This window comes from Culicoides brevitarsis, chromosome 2 (genome assembly GCF_036172545.1).
Source record: "Culicoides brevitarsis isolate CSIRO-B50_1 chromosome 2, AGI_CSIRO_Cbre_v1, whole genome shotgun sequence".
In the NCBI taxonomy this organism is placed as follows: Eukaryota; Metazoa; Arthropoda; class Insecta; order Diptera; family Ceratopogonidae; genus Culicoides; species Culicoides brevitarsis.
Genome location: NC_087086.1, coordinates 4,630,972 through 4,652,939, shown reverse-complemented (window position 1 = coordinate 4,652,939; position 21,968 = coordinate 4,630,972). Strand labels below are relative to the sequence as shown.

Below are 21,968 nucleotides of genomic sequence, written 5' to 3'. Positions count from 1 at the left end.
TGAACAGCTAGAAGGGATGGAAATAAACACGATAATTACCTCGTTGATCGATAAAATGATTGTAATCCAATCAGTTCATTCATTTGGCTCGTGGGCAAGTAAGCAGACATCCCCTTTGTCTGAAAATTTATCATGACAGTAAATGCGGAGAAAAGTAAAACGAGACGTAATCAGCTTTATTAAGCTTCTCATTACGCTCGAAAGAAAAGTTGTTTATCGATATTTTTCTTGCGCGCCACGAAGAAAGCAAACAAAAAATATTAAAAGTAAGAAACTTTTTATTTTTTGTTTATTTTTATTAATAATTCATGGAAAGGAAAAAAAAAGTTGTACTGACGCACTTTTTTCTTCCACTTTTTTTCAAGACTTTGTAAATTTTCTTCTGAAGACATCTCACTTCATGACTCCTTGAATTCATTTATTACGTGACTGAATGTATTTATCTTCGTTCGCTGCGAATAAATAGAAAAATACACGATAAGAAATCGTAATCGCAAAGATAAACATAAAGATTGATAAAAACAGGGAAAATAAACTCTTACAGGCTAGACACGAGACACAAATGGCCCAACAGTGGATTGGCGAAACGTTCGTGGTACGTGGGAGAACGGAAAAAACATTTTTCAAGGACGATTTGTTTCTTTGTTTTGCTATCTGGGTCACGAAAAACGATCGTTCTTCATTAATTTATGAAAAAAAAAATATTTAAAGTTATCTTTTGACAAAATAAGGAGTTAAAATCGCATTTTGACATCCAAAAAAAGAAACAGCCCAATGCACATTTTGATTTTTTTTAAATAATTTTTATCCCAAAGCATATTTTTAATTTGTGACCCATTGAACATTTTAAAATTTTACCCAAAGCACATTTTATCAACACAAATTTTTTGTCCCAATGCGCATTTCAAAAATTTTGACCTAATAGATATTTTGAAATTTTTATCCCAGTTTACATTTTTGAAATTTTATTTAAAAAATATATAATTTTCAACCCAAAATATATTTAAAGTTTAAAAAAATAATTTATTAAAATTTTGTCCCGATGCACATTTTAAAAATTTTAACTTTATAGATATTTCAAAATTTTTTATCCCAGTTCACATTTTTTATTTTCTATAAAAAGTATTTAATTTTATGTCAAAAATACATTTCTAATTTTCAAAAAAAGATTTGATTAATTTTTATCCCAATGCAAATTTTAAAATTTCACTTCAAAACTTTGAATTTTTTAAAAATTTTTAACCACGTGGCTTTTTGGCGCCATTTTTTCTATCAAAACGCGTTTAAAAAATAGAAGAAAAATCAGATAGTAATAAAAAAGGATAAGTTTTAAAATTCATCCAGTTTATCGTTCCTTCTTCGTACTTTAACGTATCCAGAAGATAAAAAGATCTACGATTCAACGAAGTCGAGTAAAGAAGTCATGTAGTGCCTTTGGTAAACTTTTTAAATACAAATAAAATGATGTTGTTAAACTTTTTTTTGAGCGTATCAAAAAAAAAAATACTGCGGAGAACAACAAGAAAACGCCCCAAAACAATATTGGTTTGTCAATAAAACTTTACTACTTGCCCAGTAGATTTATCTGACGAGAGATTTGACCTTTTTCAACAATTTTTTTTTGCCTCGAAAAGTAACGATGTGTATAAAGCCACAAACAAACAAAAAAACATCATGAAAAATTGAATCAAATTTATCAGAGTTTATCTTGACATTGACGTGCCATCCTCAGCAGTTCATCCCCGAAAGAAATCGTTCCACGAAAATCAGAAGCTTAGAAGAAAACACGCAAGAAACAAAAAATGCATAATCAATCACGAAATTGACAGACTACATTATTGCCTTGTGTCTTTGGATTATTTGTCTTCGCTCGCTACAATTTCTTTTGTGTCAGTCAATGACTGCATTATCTGTTAAGTAAGTGAGCTACAGGCATACACAATATGCTTGATGACGACGACTGAGGGATTAGTTGTTCCCCATTCAGTCCATATTTGGCAAGTAATTTATCTTGCAGGAGAGACAAAAAGTGTGATGAAAGTAGGACAAGTTGTAAAAATAAAAAAGTTTTTTTTTCTTTGATGGAATTTCGGGTTTAAGTGAAAAAAAAAGTGCAAAAATAATACTAAAAAAAAGAAATAAAAATAAATCTGTGGGATTTGACCGACTAACTCATCACTACTGATCATCCATTGATTGACGTGGATTGGATACGAAATTTATGTAGCAATGAAATTGAGTGAGAGATAAATCTCTATTGATTTTTTTAAACGGATTTCGAGGTTTGTGTATGATTGGATTTTAGAAATTGTGGAAATTGGTTTTAAAATTTTGTTAAAAAAATTAAAAGTTAAAGTTTTTATTTAATAAAAAAAATATATTTAGCAAGACTTTAGAATATTCATAAAATAAAAACAAATATTGATATACAGTTTTGTGTGAATTCTTAAATAAAAATTAATTTTTTTAATATAAATTTAATATTTTTTTTAAATAAATATTTTTGTAAGTAAAAAAAAAATAATTTTTTTTAAATTTTAATATTAAATTTTTAAATTAAATTTAATTAAATTTAAATTAATTTTTATATTATTTTTTTTTAATTTTTAAATAAAATTTAATTTTAAAATTTAAAATTTAATTTAAATTAAATTAACTTTTTTTTAAATTAATAAATATTTTTTAAAAAATTTAAATTAAAAAATATAAAATATAACCGCATTATATGAAATGCGGTTAATTTAATTTTATTTTTTATTTAAATTTAATATTTTTTTAAATTAAATAAATATTTTAATTTAAAAAATTAATTTTTTTTTAAATAAATAAATAGAGAATTTTCCTAAAATAAAAAAAAATATGAAAATGCGGTTTTGTGAGAAGTCTTAAAGTAAGTGAACAAAATTGAAGTTTCAATTGAACAAAAAAAAGAAGCCACGTCAATCTCTTTAAAGCTGCCTGCCCTCTTTATTTCGCGTAATAAATCGATTTTTTTTTACCATTTTCCAGTTTTCTTTTTTCACTTTTCTCCTTTGTATCAAATAAAATAAAAATGTTATAAAAATCAACAAGCTATTTATTTTTCGTTTTTTTTATTCTCTTTTACAGCGCCGAATATTCGATACAAGATTGCAAGCGGTAACGTAGGCAATGTGTTTGGAATAAAAGACTCCACAGGAGAAATTTTTGTAGCTCGTAGTTTAGATTATGAAACATTAAAAAAGGTACGTATTTCATTGTTGATAATAGAATTTTGTCCGACAAAATCTCCGAATCCAATAAAAGCTTTATTTTAAAAAATTTTCATCGAAGATGTCAAGTCAATGACGAACAAAAAACCCTTTTTATCCCCCAAAACATCACTTTTCTCCTCCCTTCGGCTCGTTTTGAATCTAAAATGCGTCGTGAGTCCATTATTACAGTCTATTCAATTATTGAAGGAACAACAAAACATCTCACGTGTAGTTTTTCCTTGACAAAAAAAAAAGAAGAAATTTTGTCATCATCATCTTCAGAACGACAAAACGATACAAATCTTAATCAAATGAAAACGATGAAGAGATTTCCTCTCGTTCACGCATGACTTGGATTTATATCGGAATGCCATCGTCATCATCATCGATGTCGATGTTTCCGGAAAAAGCAGGCAATATAATAAAAAATTATTTTATTATTAGGAATTATGTTTCGAAATGTTTTTCGTCGAAAACGGGTAACGTTACCTTCGGATAGTTAGTTGGAGTTGTTGAATCTCTATGGCAATTTGTGGAGAAAAACAAATATTTGTGTGCACTGACGATGACATCTAATGATGACATAAATTTTCGAAAATTACTCCAATCATTGACAATTTAGAGTCAAAGAAAGAAGAATAGGAAGCCAATCTAATGGATATTTATTAATTTTTGAAATATGGGATTTAAAATGGGAAATTCTTGTTCGGAATTAGTTTCATTTGTGTTTGGATTAGCTTCGTAAGAGCTCTGTTTTTATCGAGATTACTTTGTGCGTTATTGGATTTATTGGGAAATTTTTTCATTACGAGTCATTAAAAATTTATAAAGAGTTAAGCTTTTGTCATTTTTCTTTTGTGATATCTTTTTAACGTAAATTGGCAAATTTACAAGAGAATTTTTTCGTGAAATTAAAAAAAAAAAATTACTAAAAAATTTAAAAAAAATAATATTTTATTAAAAAGCAAGAAATTGAATTTTTATTTGGAATAAAAAAATTATTTTAAAAAATTTATTTTAATTTTTTTTATTCATTTTTTAAATTTAATTTTAATTAACTTCAATATTAATTTTTAATTTATTTTTTTTTAATTTAAATTTAATTTTTTATTTTAATTTATTTTTTTATTTATTATTTTTATTTAATTTTACTAAATTTCAATAAAAAAATATTTTTTTAATTTCGTATTATTTTTTATGTAATTTACAAAATTAATAATTTATTTAATTAACAATTTTATTTTTTAATTTAAAAAATTATTTTTTTAAATTATTTTTTTAATTAATTTTTTTTTAATTTTTTAATTTTAATTTGTTTTTTTTATTGATAAAAATTTTAAATTGACTCATATTACAAAAAAAAAAATTATTGAATTTTTATTTCACAAAAATTTTCTAATGAATTCATCTCTTTTTCTTCAGAATCATTCCAATAACCTATTGCCCCTTATTATCACGAAAAATTCTCATTTTCTCTCATTTTGTTTTCGGATTTGTCTTTTTATTCTTCGCCATCAGTGTCAAGTCGCCTAGTTTGCCCTTGTTAGAGAAATGTCAAGTCTCATCAATCCATTTATCATACACACACTCTCTTGTCAAAGTTTTACCGCAATTTTTTTTTCCTTCTGCAATTTCACTCGTTTCATCTTCGTTTCGTGTGACGACAATTTATCTCGACACACATTTTGTCTGGTCATTTTTTCTGGTCACGCCAAACTAAATTATTCAACTAAATAATGATCGTAAAATCCCTTATTTGATTGTATTTTCCGAAACGACGACGACGACGACACTCCTCATGTGTGTATTTCTCGAATCGTGACTCGTCCCTAACGAAGCCAAAAAATGTTTGTAATTTAATTTATTTTTTATACACTTTCGTTTTTCTTTACTTTTTTCTTGCGTTATTCAATATTTAGAGCAAAATCCTGCATCATCGTTTTTTTTTTGCCCTCTTTCGTTCTCACGTTACTTGACAACTTTATTATGTATTTAATTGTGCTTATCACGCATTTTTTGTTTTTTTTTTGCTTTGTTGAAAAGACAAGTAACCATGACTAATTTTATTTTATTAACATTTTTTTTATTTTTAATAAATTAAATAATAATTTTTAAAATTAAAAATAAATCAATTTAAAAAAAACTTATATAAATTTTTTTGAATATAGTTTTTTTTTAATTTTATTTTTTATTGTACTAAAAAAATTTTAAATTATTTATTAATTAATTTATTGAATCATTAATATATTAAATTAAATAAAATAAAATTTAATTTGTTAATAATCCAATGAATTAAATTTTAAAATAAATAAATTTTAATATTTTTTTTTGTATGAACCAAAAATTAAAAAAAAAATAGAGAAAGTAGTCGTCTACAGAACCATACCGCATTTCGATGTTATATATCTACGATTTTTTGTACTCCTCAATTCACATTTTCGTACTCCTCATGACCCTTTCGCAATTCCATACACATTTTAATCAAAACCATGTCAATGAAAATTTTTTTTCAGTTTCTATTTTTTGGCAGTTGCAAAATGATTAAAAATGATAAATTAGAGCCCCTCTGATAAATTTTTATCCATTTGGAGCAAGATTTGACAAAAATTGCTTTGACACAGTTTTTTTGCTCTTGATTTAGTTTTCAAAACAAAACTATGTCAAAGGAAAAAAAATTTTTCAGTTTCAATTTTTTGGCAGTTTTGAGTTATAAAATGATTAAAAATGATAAATTAGAGCCCTCTGACAAATTTTTATCCATTTGGAGCAAGATTTGACAAAAATTGCTTTGACACAGTTTTTAACACAGTTTTTTTGCTCTTGATTTAGTTTTCAAAACAAAACTATGTCAAAGGAAAAAAATTTTTTCAGTTTCAATTTTTTGGCAGTTTTGAGTTATAAAATGATTAAAAATGATAAATTAGAGCCCTCTGACAAATTTTTATCCATTTGGAGCAAGATTTGACAAACAGTTTTTGACAAGTTTTTTTGCTTTGATTTAGTTTTCACAAAACTATGTTTTTGATAAATTAGAGCACAAATTTGTTTTTTTTTTTTTGCTCTTGATTTAGTTTTCAAAACAAAACTATGTCAAAGGAAAAAAAAATTTTCAGTTTCAATTTTTTGGTAGTTTTGAGTTATAAAATGATTAAAAATGATAAATTAGAGCCCTCTGACAAATTTTAATCCATTTGGAGCAAGATTTGTCAAAAATGGCTTTGACACAGTTTTTGACACAGTTTTTTTGCTCTTGATTTAGTTTTCAAAACAAAACTATGTCAAAGGAAAAAAATTTTTTCAGTTTCAATTTTTTTGGAGTTTTGAGTTATAAAATGATTAAAAATGATAAATTAGAGCCCTCTGACAAATTTTTATCCATTTGTTTTTTTGACACAGTTTTTGGTACACAGTTTTTTAAAATGATTAAAAATGATAAATTAGAGCCCTCTTACAAATTTTTAATCCATTTGGAGCAAGATTTGTCAAAAATGGCTTTGACACAGTTTTTGACACAGTTTTTTTGCTCTTGATTTAGTTTTCAAAACAAAACTATGTCAAAGGAAAAAAATTTTTCAGTTTCAATTTTTTGGTAGTTTTGAGTTATAAAATGATTAAAAATGATAAATTAGAGCCCTCTGACAAATTTTTATCCATTTGGAGCAAGATTTGAAAAAATTGCTTTGACACAGTTTTTGACACAGTTTTTTTTCTCTTGATTTAGTTTTCAAAACAAAACTATGTCAAAGGAAAAAAATTTTTCAGTTTCAATTTTTTGGCAGTTTTGAGTTATAAAATGATTAAAAATGATAAATTAGAGCCCTCTGACAAATTTTTATCCATTTGGAGCAAGATTTGAAAAAATTAGCATTGAACAAGATTTAGACACAGTTTTTGACACAGTTTTTTTGCTCTTGATTTAGTTTTCAAAACAAAACTATGTCAAAGGAAAAAAAATTTTTCAGTTTCAATTTTTTGGCAGTTTTGAGTTAGAAAATGAATAAAAATGAGAAATTAGAGCCCTTCTGACAAATTTTTATCCATTTGGAGCAAGATTTGACAAAAATTGCTTTGACACAGTTTTTGACACAGTTTTTTTGCTCTTGATTTAGTTTTCAAAATAAAACTATGTCAAAGGAATTTTTTTTTAATTTAATTTTTTTATGCCCAGAGACCCTTAGGGTACTTAAATAACTAAGAATAACTTACAAAAATTTTGTGGGCACACCGGAACACACACACGACAAGTCGAATTTAATACCGCATCTTTTCTTCGAAATGCGGTAAAAAATAATAATTAAAATTATTTAAAATAAATAAATTTGATTAAATTAATTAGTTAAAAAACCTAAATTAATTTTTTCCAATTTTTTTTTATTTAAAATTAAAATTTTTTTATTATTTGAATTTTATTTTAAAAAATTAAAAATAAAAAAAATATTTAAAATTATAAAATTAAAAAAAAAATTAAATTAATATTTGAAAAAAGAAAACAATAATAATTAATGAATAAATTTAAATTTTTTTCAGTATGAACTTAAAATTCAAGCGACTGATAATCGTAAAGAGAACTTTACGACTGTTATTGTACATGTTCGCGATGTCAATGATAATCCACCGATTTTTGATAAAACATCATATCGCACACAAATCACCGAAGAAGATGATCGTGGATTACCGAAAAAAGTTATTAAGGTAAGAAATTTTTGTATTTTTGCTTCATTTATCATGCATTTTCCGACAACTACACAAGAAATTTGCCAAGAAGAAAGCAAACAATTCACTTGTTTTGTAGTCAATCTACTTCTTTTTCTTCTTTTTTTCATTGTTTTCATCGTCAAGGTGTGCATAAAAAGTACTTTTTTTTAAGTTTTACGAAACTTCTTAAAGGAAAATGATTTTTCTATTCTACGAGAAAGAAAAAAGTTTTTTTGTGCAGGAAAACAATAATAATAAGCATCCAATACGGAGAAAAACTACTTTTTATCTGATGAACACACCTGCATAACTTTTACTATTGTTTAAAACAAGAAAATCCTTTCTTTTTTGCTTACTTTTCGTACAGAGCTTAATCTGTACGGGCACATACGTTACAGAAACATACCTGTACGAACAATTTGTACGACAAAGATATGATTGCGAATTGTCAAATGCATGCCATGCGAGAATTTGCACGCTAAAAAACCTCAGCAAATAACAGAAAATCTGTTAAGTGTTTCAAACAAATCTTGCAACAAGCGCATATTGTGCACGAAAGTGTGTGCACTGCATTAAATAAAAGGATATCTTATTGTTTTTCGTAGAATTTCACACACACACACTCAAAGATATTGTTCTAAAAAAGAAGAAAAAAAACTGAAACACATTTTTGCTGGTAGTATTCATTTGTTGTAGCGAGAGAGAAACATGTAGAGAAAAAAAAAGTAAAATAAACATTTCACTTGTGACATGCACACACACACAAGTTTCCGCAAATACGTGAAAAAGTAGCGAAATTGCATACAAAAGCGTAGATAAGTTGATTCCCTGCATTTTTCTGCAATTGCATGCAACTACTTTAGCAAAAAAAAAACTTTATTTTTTGAAAAGAGATAAAAGAATTCTATTTCAATTGTTTTACATTTTCTATGACGATGATGTCGGGATGTAGTTAAAAATATATGAAAGGTACCTTTAGTTTGTTTCTGCTAAAAAGTATTGTTTCAAGAGTCGTTTTCCACACTTTTCTCCTTTGTAATGACAAACACATTGAACGAAGAGTCAGAATCAGCCTGAAAGAAAGAAAGAAATTGTCTATTAAAAGTTTTGAGATATTAAAAAAAACGTTTTGAGTTACCTGAGGAAATTTTTTTAAAGTTTTCTTATTATAAAAATAAAAGTAAAAAAAATTAACAGAAAAAAAATCTTAAGTAATTTATTATTTCTGTTTGATTTTTTTTTTATTATTAATATTTTTTAAAATTTTTTTGAAAAATAATTTTTTTTTAATTTCTAAATTTCAGAATTTTAAGAGATATTTTTTTTATTTATTACCTAAATAATTTATTTATTTATTTATTAATTATTTTTAATTTACTAATTAAATAATAAATTAATTAATCAATTTTAAATTTAATTAATAAATATTTTTTTTATTTTAATTTTTTTGTTTTTTTTTATTAATTTTTACTTAAAAATATTGAAACTTTTGAAAAGAATCAATTTTTTTTTATTTTTAATTTCTATCAACTCGATATTTTGTAATTTATCAACAAGTTATAAATTTTAAAAAATGCAAAAAAAAAATTTTTAATTTTTTTAAGTAATATCGGTTTGATTAAAATTTTTATTTGAACAAAAAAAAAAGTTTTTTTTTTTAACTTCTTGAATTCTATTTATATTTATTAAATTTAATCCTAATTCAATTAAATAAATAATAAAATTAAAAAATAAAAATAAAATTAAATAGGTATTCAATTAAATAAATAATTCAATTAATTTTAATTAAAATTAAGTCTTTTAAGTTTGGTTAAATTTATTTATGAAAATATGAAAAAAAAATATTCGTTAAACAATTTTTTTTATAAAAATTTGCGAATTGAATTATTTTTTTTTTTTTTTTTTTGAAATTATGAATTTTAGAAAATTTTCAGAACGAAATTTTAAATGCGCTCAATTAATATCCTTCATACTAAAGAAAAAAAAACATAAGTTCAGTAAGACAAAAAAAATCTACTTTTATCATCATTTGAGTCTCTTTTGTTCTAAAAGCATCACAATAAACACAAACTTATCTATCTCTTAGTGCCTTTCATGGATGCTTTTCATCTTAATGCATTTCTCCTTCAAAAAAATACATTTTCAAAGCTACTTATCTTTGCAACAAATAATGCAATTCCAAGGCTATTTCATTACAAATCAAAAAAAAAATTTTTTTTTTCGCCTTGACATTTACACTTTTTCATCCAAAATGCAATCCAAAAGACAAACATTCGTTCATATTTTTTTCCCGTTTTTTCTGAGAGCATCCTTTGTCGTCGTGTCATGTAAAGTACCTCTTCTTCACGTCACATCCCCATTTTACAGGTGTAAAACTAATATTTATTCTGTAAATGCGTTTGGTTATTCAATTTTGCAACGACTGAAATCCTTCGTGTCGCTTCATAAACAAAAGGTTTGTGTGCTAACCACGTGCTTTGGCAGTGCAAACAACTCGCGTATAATAACAATCACAAACACTTTCGAGAGATCTCGAGCGTTAATAAAAGAAACAACACGTCGGTTCCATTCATAAGTGCATTTTTTTTTTGTGTTTGAGAAAAAAAAATAAATAAAATACGAATATGGAGTCAAAATGTAAAATCCGCATGCTCCGAAATAAATATGACACAAAAAAAAAGCAAGACAAAAGCAGAATTTAGCATGCAAAAAAGGTGTCGTGTTATCTGTCGCCTTAGGCATGAAAATTTAATAATGATAATAATATTATAGTAGATTGTAATGGAAATGGGTTTAACTCTAGATACATTTTTTTACCTTTTTTTTGTGCCTACCTATAAGTTGTTCAGTTCGTTGTGAAAGGGAAATCCTCTTTTTTTGTTGTTGTTCGTGAGCGTTGGAATTGAAAAGAAACACAAAAAAAAGTTGAATGTATTATTTACATCACAAGTGCCTTACATACATATATGGCTTAATGTAGATAGACAGAATAATCCGATAGTCCAAAAGTGCTTCATCTCTTTATTTTTTTTCACTAACGAGTTTTTTTGTATTTTTTTGAAGAGCACTTCAATTTTGTGTTTTTATTGAGATTTATTGGATGTCTGTCAATATTTGAGAACTTAAAATTTGACATTTTCCGTCATTTTATAAATTACTTTTTTTTCGCGCCATTTTTTTGGAGGGAATGCGATCTGATAAAAAATGGCGGGAAAAGTAAAAAATGTAAAACAAAAAAAAATTAAATAAAAATTTTTACCTGAAAAATAAAAACATGCATGGATGATAGGAAAGGATTTCACCCTGTTGATTTTTTTTTGTATTTTTTCATTTGGAAATGTATTTTATTTTTTCCCTCCTTTTTTTCGGGAATTTGAAGTTATTAAGAAAAATGTACTTTTTTTTATCCATGTAAAGTATAAGTTAAAACATCTGAGGCGGCATGTACTCCATTATTTACGAAAACCCTTATAATATGGTTTACTTTATTTAAATAAAAACCTCTGAAATATCTCTCTGGTTTAAAAAAAAGAGAGAATATTTTCAATATCAACCTTTTACTGCTGTAATAATATTTCGTGTTTTCATGCGTGCGATAGATCAGAAAAGGTCATTATTAGGAAGTATTTTATTTTGGGGTATATTAACATTAATAAAACTGATGGTCCCAAAATTTTCTTTAATGCTTTAGAAACGGGTTAAATAAAGTTAAAGATTTTTTTTTTATTTTCCGGCTTATTCTTTTTTTTTTAGGAAAAAAGAAAGAAAAACTTTTTTGTCGTATATTTTTATGAGGAATTTAGGATTTATCAGGAATTATGCCTCAACTGTTATGGCTTAATAAGACGTTCGATTGCGGCACGTGGTGAAGAAATAAAAAGAAATTATTGAAAAAGAAATAATCTTTCCGGGAATTTTTTTTCGTTGCCTTTTTAAGGTATTTAGTTGATTTTAGGATTGAATTCCAATTAAATTTGTCTTCTCGCATGGTTAAAATTTTTTTGTTGGTGTGATCGAGGAAATTCCTTCCTTCGCCGTTAGAGGGCGTCTTTTAAATTAAACAAAAACAAATAAAATAAACTAAAATTTAATTCACTCCAATTCGCTCAAAAATCATCTAATAAACTAAAAACAACGTCCTAAAATAACTTTGGAGCCCATTTGACGCGCGACACAAAACGAAGCGATATTATCTTCATATTGTTATGGGAAATAACAACAAACACCCCGAATGAAAACAACAAAAGTGTCTTGAGATGACGATAAACAAAGAAAAGACAAACATTTCAGTGTCCCATTTACATTCGAAACCACTTTCTTTGTGTTGTTCCTTGAATGAATTTGATGGAACAAACGACTTGCTGTTTTGTGTCTGAGCATCATGTAAATATGTCTCATCTACACGAAAAATAATAACAACAACAACGAGGGAAAAAAATAAATTACAAACAAATAACAAAATGCTTTTACCGTGATAAAGCTCAAGGTTTTTTTTGTCACTTTGACAGGGATGGAAAATTTGAAAAAGGGCCAAAATTGACAAAAAATTCAATTTTTTGAATCAAAATTCGATTTATGAAGAAAAATCGTTCTTTTATGTTAAATTTTATTTTTTTTAAAAAACGATCCCGAAACACAAAAAAATTCGTAACAAGAATATTTTGTTTCCCGTATTTTTTTATGTTCCATCAGATGTTGCTCTCAGACACAGAAAGAGGGAATACATAAATTTTTATGTTGAACAAATGACAATCGTCGTGCCTTTTTCATTTTTTTTTCTGTTTTTTCTCAATATATATACACGTGTGAGCTAATAATAATAAATGATAACCATCATCATCATCATAATATCATGCCAAGCTACTTACAATCGACTTTAAATTTACTTTTTCGTTTCAGGTTACAGCAACAGATGCTGACGTCGATAGACCCAGCAATATTATGTATTTTTTAACTGGACCGGGAATTGATCCAGAAAATCCAGCTGATAGTAATTTTGATATTAATAAAGCTACAGGGGAAATTTTTGTATTAAAAGTAAGTTTTTTCATTGATTTTTTTTTTACTTTTACTTTTTTAGTAATAATGAAGAAAGAAAATTTATTTTCATTTATTTTGATCAATTGATTAAAAGTTTTCAAAATGTGCATTGGGGCAAAAATTTTAAATGATCAATTAAGTAATTTTAGAATATAAATTGGGATAAAATTTTATAATTTTAATAATTAAGACAAAAATTCGAAATTAAAATTGTGTAAAAATTATGAAATTAAATATTTAAAAAATTATAAAATGTGCATTGGGTCGAAAATTTAAAATTTTTAAAAATAATTTTTTAAAATAAAAAAAAAAATTAAACTAATTTGAATTAATTTCTAAAAATATCTTTAAAAAATAATTTAAATTTTAACTTTCATTGAATATTTTAATTTTTTTTCTCTTCATAGCCATTGAATCGAGATCCGCCAAGCGGGCGTGCTCAATGGAAATTTACCGTCTTCGCACAAGATGAAGGCGGCGAAGGATTAGTCGGCTTTGCCGAAGTTACAATTAGTTTAAAAGACGTTAACGATAATGCGCCATCGTTCGCCCAAGGCATCTACTATGGCAATGTGTCGGAAAACGGCACAGCAGGCATCACAGTGATGCGAATGAAAGCTGACGACTTTGACGATCCCTCCGAAGGACTAAATGCCAAACTCGTGTACTCTATCGAGAAAAATGCCATCGAAGAGGATACGGGTGTCCCAATTTTCGACATTGATCGAGATACGGGCGTCATTACGACAGCTGTGTGTTGTCTGGATCGCGAACGAACGCCAGATTATTCGTTGCAAATTGTCGCGACAGATGGAGGCGGCTTAAAAGGTACGGGAACAGCAAGTATTCGTGTACAAGACTTGAACGATATGCCGCCTCATTTCACAAAAGACGAATGGTTTGTCGAAGTTGAGGAAACAGATGGAACAAAAGTACCCGATTTACCGATTCTCACTGTTACGGTGAACGACGAAGACGAAATCAACGATTTTCAGTACAAGATAATCGAGAATAGCGGTTATGGCGCCGACAAATTCTCGATGATTAAAAATAGCGATGGCACAGGTAGTTTAAAAGTTGTGCAACCCTTAGATTTTGAGGATCCCATGCAAATGAATGGGTTTCGATTTAGAATACAAGTCATTGATAGTGTTGGTATAAATGACTCTAACAAATATCATGTCGCTCACTCGTGGGTAGTTGTAAAGTTGCGTGACATTAACGACAACGTTCCTAGATTCAAGAAGGCGAGTTTGGAGACGAGTGTTAACGAAGATGCGCCTGTAGGAAAGCTACTTGGCACATTTAAAGCATTCGATATCGATAAAGGAGGCAAAGGCAGAATAACTTATAGCATTAATAGAGCCACAGATCGAAATCGCCAATTCGCTATTAGTCAAGATGGTACAGTTAGTATACAGAGACACTTAGATAGGGAAACAAATCCGAGGCATTTGCTCGAAATACTTGCGGTAGATGATGGAGTTCCGCCGAAAACAGCAACAGCTTCCTTGACAGTTATTGTTAAAGATGTGAATGATAATGCGCCGAGATTAGCGGAAGCATATCGTCCTGTTGTAGAGGAGAATGAACCTCCGAGGAAGATTGCAGAACTCTTTGCTGTAGATGATGACGATAGATTACGCGGAAATGGACCTCCGTTTCAATTTAGACTTGATCCGAATGCTGCTGATATAATTCGATCGTCCTTTAAAGTTGAACAAGATCAAAGTAAGTACATTTTTTTAAAAAAATACTTGAAAATATTTGAACGCGAAAAGTTAAATTGATTAAATTTTTAAAAAAATTAATTATTTTGAGGTTATGTAATGCCAAATTACAACTAACTTTTTAAATTAAAAAATTTTAAATGCAAAAAAAGTCAAAATTCTAATAATTTTTGAGCTAATGTTTTGTTCTTTTTCAAAAATTTTTCAATTCTGATACAATTTTTTTGTTTACTGTTTTTATTTTTTTTAAAATGATTTTTTTAGTATTTTTTTTAATTTTTAATATAATATAAGGTTAGTTGAAAATGTCAAAACATAACCTCAAAATAACAAAAATTAAAATTTGACCAAATTAAAAAAATTAAATTTTACCTTTAAATTTTTCTCTTCAATTTTCGTTAAAGAAGCTGCTGGCGGAGAAGGCAAAGCAATCGTCTCAACACTTCGTTCCTTTGATCGTGAACAACAAAAGGAATATCACATTCCAATTGTTATCAAAGATTCCGGAAATCCTCCAATGACAGGAACAAGCACATTAACTGTCGTCGTTGGAGACATTAACGATAATCGAATGGCAGCTGGTTCAACTGAAATCCATATCTACAACTATCAAGGACAAACCCCCGATACGCAAATTGGTCGAGTTTTTGTAAACGATCCTGACGATTGGGATTTGAACGACAAAAAATTCTATTGGGAAGATCAGGAGAACCCGAGATTTATTTTAAACGAACATACGGGCATGCTAACAATGCGACGCGGAGCACGCGATGGAAGATATTCACTAAAATTCAAAGTACAAGATCGAAAACACTTGCAATATGTAACTGCTAATGTCACGATCCACATTGAAAACATAAATTATGAAACGATAAAGAATTCAGCTTCGATTCGTTTGAATGGCATCAGCACGGAGGAGTTTATCAATGTATGGAATGCAAAAAGTGAGACACTGATGCGTAGCAAACTAGATTTATTCCGTGGAAAAATTGCCGAGCTACTGAGTTTGGATAAGAAAAACGTTATCGTTTTCAGTGTGCAAGCAAAACAGGAGAATCCGCCCATTACTGATGTACGATTTGCTGCACGAACGAATTACTACTTCAAGCCTGTGCGTCTCAATGGTTTGGTTATGTTGTTCAAGCGTGAAATTGAAAAGGAAGTCGGTGTGAATATCACAATGGTGAACATTGACGAATGCATTGACGAGAATGCCAACTGCAATGGTTCGTGCACTACCAAGGAGCAAATTAATCCAATCCCCTATTTGGTGAATAGCAATCGAACAGCTCTTGTAGGCGTTCGAATCACAACTGAAGTTGAATGTTCCTGCGGCGCACGGAATTTCAATACGACAGAAACGTGCAAAACGTATCCTTGCTATAACGGAGGTCGATGTCTCGAAACAAAAACAGGCGTAAAATGTACATGCCCTCAAGGTTATTCCGGTCCAAAATGTCAACAAACGATACGAAGTTTCCGCGGAAATGGATGGGCTTGGTATCCCCCGCTTGACATGTGTGACAATTCGCATCTGTCATTGGAGTTCATTACACGAAAGTCAGATGGCGTCTTGTTCTATAATGGGCCTATTGTACCGCCAAATAAAGCAAACGGCGAATCTGAGAACTCTGATTTCATCATCTTGGAGTTAGAAAGTGCTTATCCTCGTTTACTCATTGATTACGGATCTGGCACGTTAGAGCTCAAAGTAAAGACGAAACTTCCATTGAACAATGGAGAATGGCATCACATTGACATCTTTTGGGATGCGGAAGACATAAAACTCGTAGTTGATCATTGTCGTCATGCAGAAGTTACTGAATATGAGGAAGGCACTCAACCTGATTTTGATACGACGCATTGCATGTCAAAAGGAAAGATTCCCGTGTTCAATGAATATCTGAATGTTAATACTCCATTACAGCTTGGCGGAGTTTTTCGTGAAAAGTTTGGTTATACGCATCCAAAATGGCAATATCAACCAATTGGAACAGGATTTGATGGATGCATTCGTAATTTCCGTCATAATGGGATCATTTACGATCTTGCGCATCCTGGATTATTCCGTAATAGTTTCCCCGGATGCCCTCAAGTTGATGACGTTTGTAACTTGAGTGAACAAACACAACGTTGCATGGAACACGGAAACTGTGTTGGTAACTTTAACGAAGCAAAATGCGAATGTGAACCTGGATACACAGGACCTCTCTGTAACTATCAAACAACTCCAACTTCCTTCAAACAACAAAGTTACATCAAATACGCTTTGAGCTTCGAACCTGATAAGTTTACGACAGAGATCCAGTTACGATTCAGAACTCGTGAGAAACATGGCGAACTTTTCCGTGTCGGAGATCAACATAACCGCGAATACGGAATAGTTGATATCAAAAATAGCAGGATTCGTTTCCGTTATAACCTCAATCCAAATGAATCGGAAGAACATGAAGTCACATTACCTTCTGCTAATATCGACGATGGGCAATGGCATTTCCTGAAAGTCAGTCGATATGGAAGCTCAGCAATTCTCGAATTGGATGGCGGCGAAAGTAAGAATTATAATGACACATTTTCGTTTGAAGGACATCAATGGTTGACAATTGATAAGCAAGAGGGCGTTTATGTTGGCGGCAAAGCAGAAACGACGGGAATTAAGACAATTGAGGTTAAGAATGATTATCAGAATAGTTGTATTGATGATTTGCGGTACAATGGGAAGAGTTTGCCATTGCCGCCTGCAAGTAATGGAACACAATATGCTCAAGCTTCGGTTTCGAGAAATGTGGATCGTTATTGTATGTCAAATAATCCGTGTGCTAACTCATTTTGCATGGATCCATTTGTTTGCGTTGATTTGTGGAATAAATTTGAATGCACGTAAGTAGTTTTATTTTTCTAAAATATTTAAAAAAAAAAATTTTAAATTAAAATTTGCATTGGAAAATAAGTGTTTTTAATTTTTTTCAAATTGTTTATAAAAGTTAAGTTAAATAATATAAAAAAAAATTATATTTTAGAAAAAAAAATTAAAATTATTATAAAAATATTAAATAAATAAATATACAAAAAAATTAACAATACTTTATTTTTGATAAAAATTTTAATATTAAAAAAAAAAATAAAAAAATATTTAAATTTTTAATAACTTGTTAAAATAATTAAAAATAGAAAAAATATTTTTTTTTAAATTTTTAAAATAAATTTTAAATTTGAAAAAAAAAATAAATTAAAATTTTTAAATAAATAATATTTTTTCAAATTAAAAATTCAATTTTTTTCTGAATTTTAATTTAAAAATAAATAATTTTCTAATGCAATTTTTTTTAGTTTTTTAATAAAAAAAATTATTTAAATAATTTTTAATATTTATTTAAATAAAAAAAATATTTTTCGTAATTTTTTCAACAGTTGCGGCGAAGGCCTTGTAATGTCGGGCGACAATCGCGGATGTATCGATCGCAACGAATGCCTGGATTTCCCATGTCTCAATGGCGGTACATGCTACAACAAAGAGCCACGTTTGCGATATTCGTGTGCATGTCCTGCCGATTATTACGGCGATAATTGTGAGTTTGTGCGTGAGCAACAGCATCTCAAACTTAGTACAAGTGCCTTGGCCTCTGTCGTTGCCTGTTTAGTTGTAATCATAAGTAAGTCAAAAAATTTTTTCTTCTTTCCTTTTTTTGCTTCGAGTAACACTAACACACACAGATATCATTGTAGTTCTTTTGTTCATATACTTTGCGTGTTCACGCCGACGTCCATCACACTTGACGAAGAAACCGCCTACCAAAGATGATATTCGGGAGAATATCATCAATTACTGCGACGAGGGCGGCGGCGAAAATGACATGACTGCATTCGACATGAAGACGCTAAAAGTTCCGTTGGGTCAATTGCCGGAATTGGTGCAACATAAAGTGCCCGTTACGAGTAAGTTTCCCGCCAATTTTTCCCGCCAAATTTTTTTTTTTATTGAAAATTTAATTTTTTTAATTATATATAGTAGGACCCGATATTGCTGTTGTATCTGACAAAATAGGCAAAGTTGATATCTTTATTGAGGAACGAAAACGCCGCGTTGACGTCGAAATGTGTCCCGGGACGACAGCAGTGCCGTATCACGACGATTTACGGAGCTACGTGTACGAAGGCGGCGGCGGAAGTACTTCACAAGGTTCTCTCAGTTCATTACCGAATTCTGGTAGATAAAAAAAATATTAACTGTGCATGTATTTTGTTCTAGCTCAATCTCTTCCTATTCCTATTCCGATTATCGAACACAGGAACTGATGATGATGATGTGACGCACGATTATAAGTTAATAACGACATCCGCGGGTCCATCTTTTGATAAAATTTGCCATCTTTATGCCAGTGATAACGATTCCATTAGTAATAGTAGTCATAATAATTGTCATAAGATACTTTTTGTGAGCGACGCGACTTCGACAGCGAACATGAACACCCTCAAGCTAAATCGCATGGCTATCAAAGACGATCATCGTACACTCACTCGAGGTAATAATAATAGTAATAGTAGTAGTAAGAATATTTGTACAAAGAAAAATTCAAAGAAACAACTTCTTGATGATGTAGAGACGAAAATTTGCGACATGATTGGCGCAGCTTCCGTTAGTTAGGACTACATACGAATTTTTTCCTTCCACGAATCCTTTTTTTCATATTTTCTTTTTATTATTATAACCTAAAAACTACTATTTCCAAGAAAACTTCCCTTTCTCAAAGTAGAGCAAAATATCATAGACGATGGAATTGTAGCAAAAGAAGGAATTTAATAATAAATAAATATAATATAAAATTCATAGAAACTGTTTCTGGATAAAAACAATTTTTTATAAGTCAGTTTTGTACATATTATATATAAATAATAAAAAATCAATAAGAAATTGTTGCAAAGAAATAATAGAAAATGACATCGATATATTGTTAATTTTTTTAAAAAAATATTTTATTCAACAATTTTATACTTGTTAATTATTACCAACAATAATAATAATCAAAAACTTATTTTTTGTATATATTATATTAATATTATCATTATTATATACAAATATTTATTATTATTGTTGAAATTTAATCATTTTATTGTGATACTCATCACAATATTAGAGCAATTAAAATAATTGAAAATTTCGTCATCCAGCTAATAATTTTTACTTATCATTAAAATTCATCAAAGTATCCAATTATTTTTGTTCAAACCTGTTCAAACGTGAAATAAATAAAAAGCATTAAAATCAAAAGCATTACCCTTAAAAAAAAGTTATAAAACATGATGATAATTTGTGTAAAATGTAATAAAATAAAATATAATTAAAACGGATAAAATAAAGGATATTTTGTACATAAATATATTTAATTATGACACAATAAAATACTTGTAAATACTTTTTTCTTGTTAAATTAATCAAAAGTTGTTATTATTAATGAATACTTAGAATAGTACCTATTAGCTAAATTTGTATTATATTACCAATAATAACGAATATCATTGATGATAATAAAACCCGTTCATTAAAATAATTGAAAATATTGTGTATCAAATAGATTTATATTTTAATATTATTGAAATAAAATCACTTTGACAACATTAAAAGGACTTTAACATAGGATTCAAAAAATATATATATTGATGTAACATAATAAATTCATAAATAATAAATATTTCATTCAATTCATAAATGTTTATGAGTGATTTTGTACATACATTTTTTGTACATAAATAATTTTATTATTTTTACATTTATTATTTTTTTATTGAATTTAATGTAAATAAATATTTAAATTAATAAAAAATAATAAATTTTTTATATAATATTCTAATAAAATAATTATAAATTATTTAAAACTAAAAAAAATATATAGGAAAAAATGAGATATATTATTATTAAAATTATATTATACATTATAGTATATATAATAAACATATATAAAAAAGGATCGTTGAATTCAATTTATATAAAGTATAATATAAAAAATATATATATATTAAATATAATAATATTACTAAAAAAAAATACATTAAAAATGTGTTGAAAAAAACCTGTAAGTAACTAATAATAAATTTAAACAATAATAAAATTTTATGGAAGAGAAAACAACAACAAAAACATTTAAAAAAAGAAAATTATTACTACAAAAAAATAATACGACGACGAAATAAAAAAATACATAAATAAATTAAAAATAATTATTTTGTGTTTTTATTTCATTAATGAATCAGATTCAGCTTCCTTGTTTGGGGTAAGTATATTTTTGTGTCATTTTGCAGAATCAATACAAAAGGTAACCACATTTTACGGTACATTGAAGATTTTATCAATTTTCATATTATTTAACAACATGTACGAGAATTATATCAAGCGGAAAATTCGGTAACTAATTGATATCTGATTGAGGTTGCATTTATTTGTCAGGGAAAATATTGATTCGAAAAATACAAAATAATTAAAATGTTCATTTTGCGAATTCATGACTTTTTTCCCTTGTGTCTCTTTCCAATCGAGGTTATTGAAGTAATATATTTTTTTTTTGCAATTTCTTGATGAACGATTTTCTTATTTATTATTATGATTTTTTCGTAATAACAGTAAAAGCTCTATTTTTTTGTAACCAAAAGGGAGGAAAATAAGAAAAAAAAGAACATTTGTAATATTTTTCCTTAAAACGAAAATTGTGTTTTTCCTTGTGGCATCTTTTATTATTCATTGCCTTCCAACGAGCTACAGTCAAAATGCAAAAGTTGCAACAATATAATCTATATATAATAATAATAAGTACAATGTGATAGCAAACAGTACACAATAGATCATGTTGACCTACAAAAATTTTTTTTTGTGAAACTCGGAGCATATATACCACGTGCGCCGCTATGCCACGATAACAATGAGGAAAAAATAGGGAAAATTAAAGAAAAGCACATATACTGCTCTGCACATCCTGACATCCACTATTTTTTTCTCATCCTCCAGCATCGAAACGGAGGAGGAAACATGATTCTACTGTATTTTAGCTATTACGGGGAACAACAGAAGTATAAAGTAGTGTAAGAGCAACAACAACAAGCCACCATTCATCTCTCTTTTCATATCAAATGCATAAAAATGTTTGTTAGAAACACTGTGAGACGAGAAATGTGCTTAAAGATTTTATTTTGACGCATTAATGTGACGTTTTGTTGCGATTTTGTGAGAAAAATTTCTCTGAAATTTATTGAGGTAAGTTGAAAAATGTTGCGATTATTT

The 21,968-nt window shown here is 28.1% G+C and overlaps 1 protein-coding gene across 2 annotated transcripts in view; it reads left to right on the top strand.

The window, feature by feature from the left end:
- The window catches only part of LOC134830653 (neural-cadherin-like), a 165,737-nt gene extending 146,595 nt beyond the window's left edge, over positions 1 to 19,142 (top strand). Inside the window, exons 6-14 of one of the 2 annotated variants that reach the window (XM_063844203.1) lie at positions 3,109 to 3,224; positions 7,761 to 7,925; positions 12,828 to 12,965; positions 13,376 to 14,699; positions 15,103 to 17,578; positions 18,110 to 18,351; positions 18,425 to 18,634; positions 18,708 to 18,878; positions 18,948 to 19,142. In XM_063844203.1, the coding sequence (XP_063700273.1) occupies positions 3,109 to 3,224; positions 7,761 to 7,925; positions 12,828 to 12,965; positions 13,376 to 14,699; positions 15,103 to 17,578; positions 18,110 to 18,351; positions 18,425 to 18,634; positions 18,708 to 18,878; positions 18,948 to 18,994 (4,889 nt within the window). In that variant the 3' untranslated portion in view covers positions 18,995 to 19,142. Of the gene's footprint in view, positions 1 to 3,108; positions 3,225 to 7,760; positions 7,926 to 12,827; positions 12,966 to 13,375; positions 14,700 to 15,102; positions 17,579 to 18,109; positions 18,352 to 18,412; positions 18,635 to 18,707; positions 18,879 to 18,947 lie in introns of both variants that reach the window. The other variant, XM_063844202.1, reaches the window with a different exon arrangement.
- Positions 19,143 to 21,968: the final 2,826 nt, after the last annotated feature.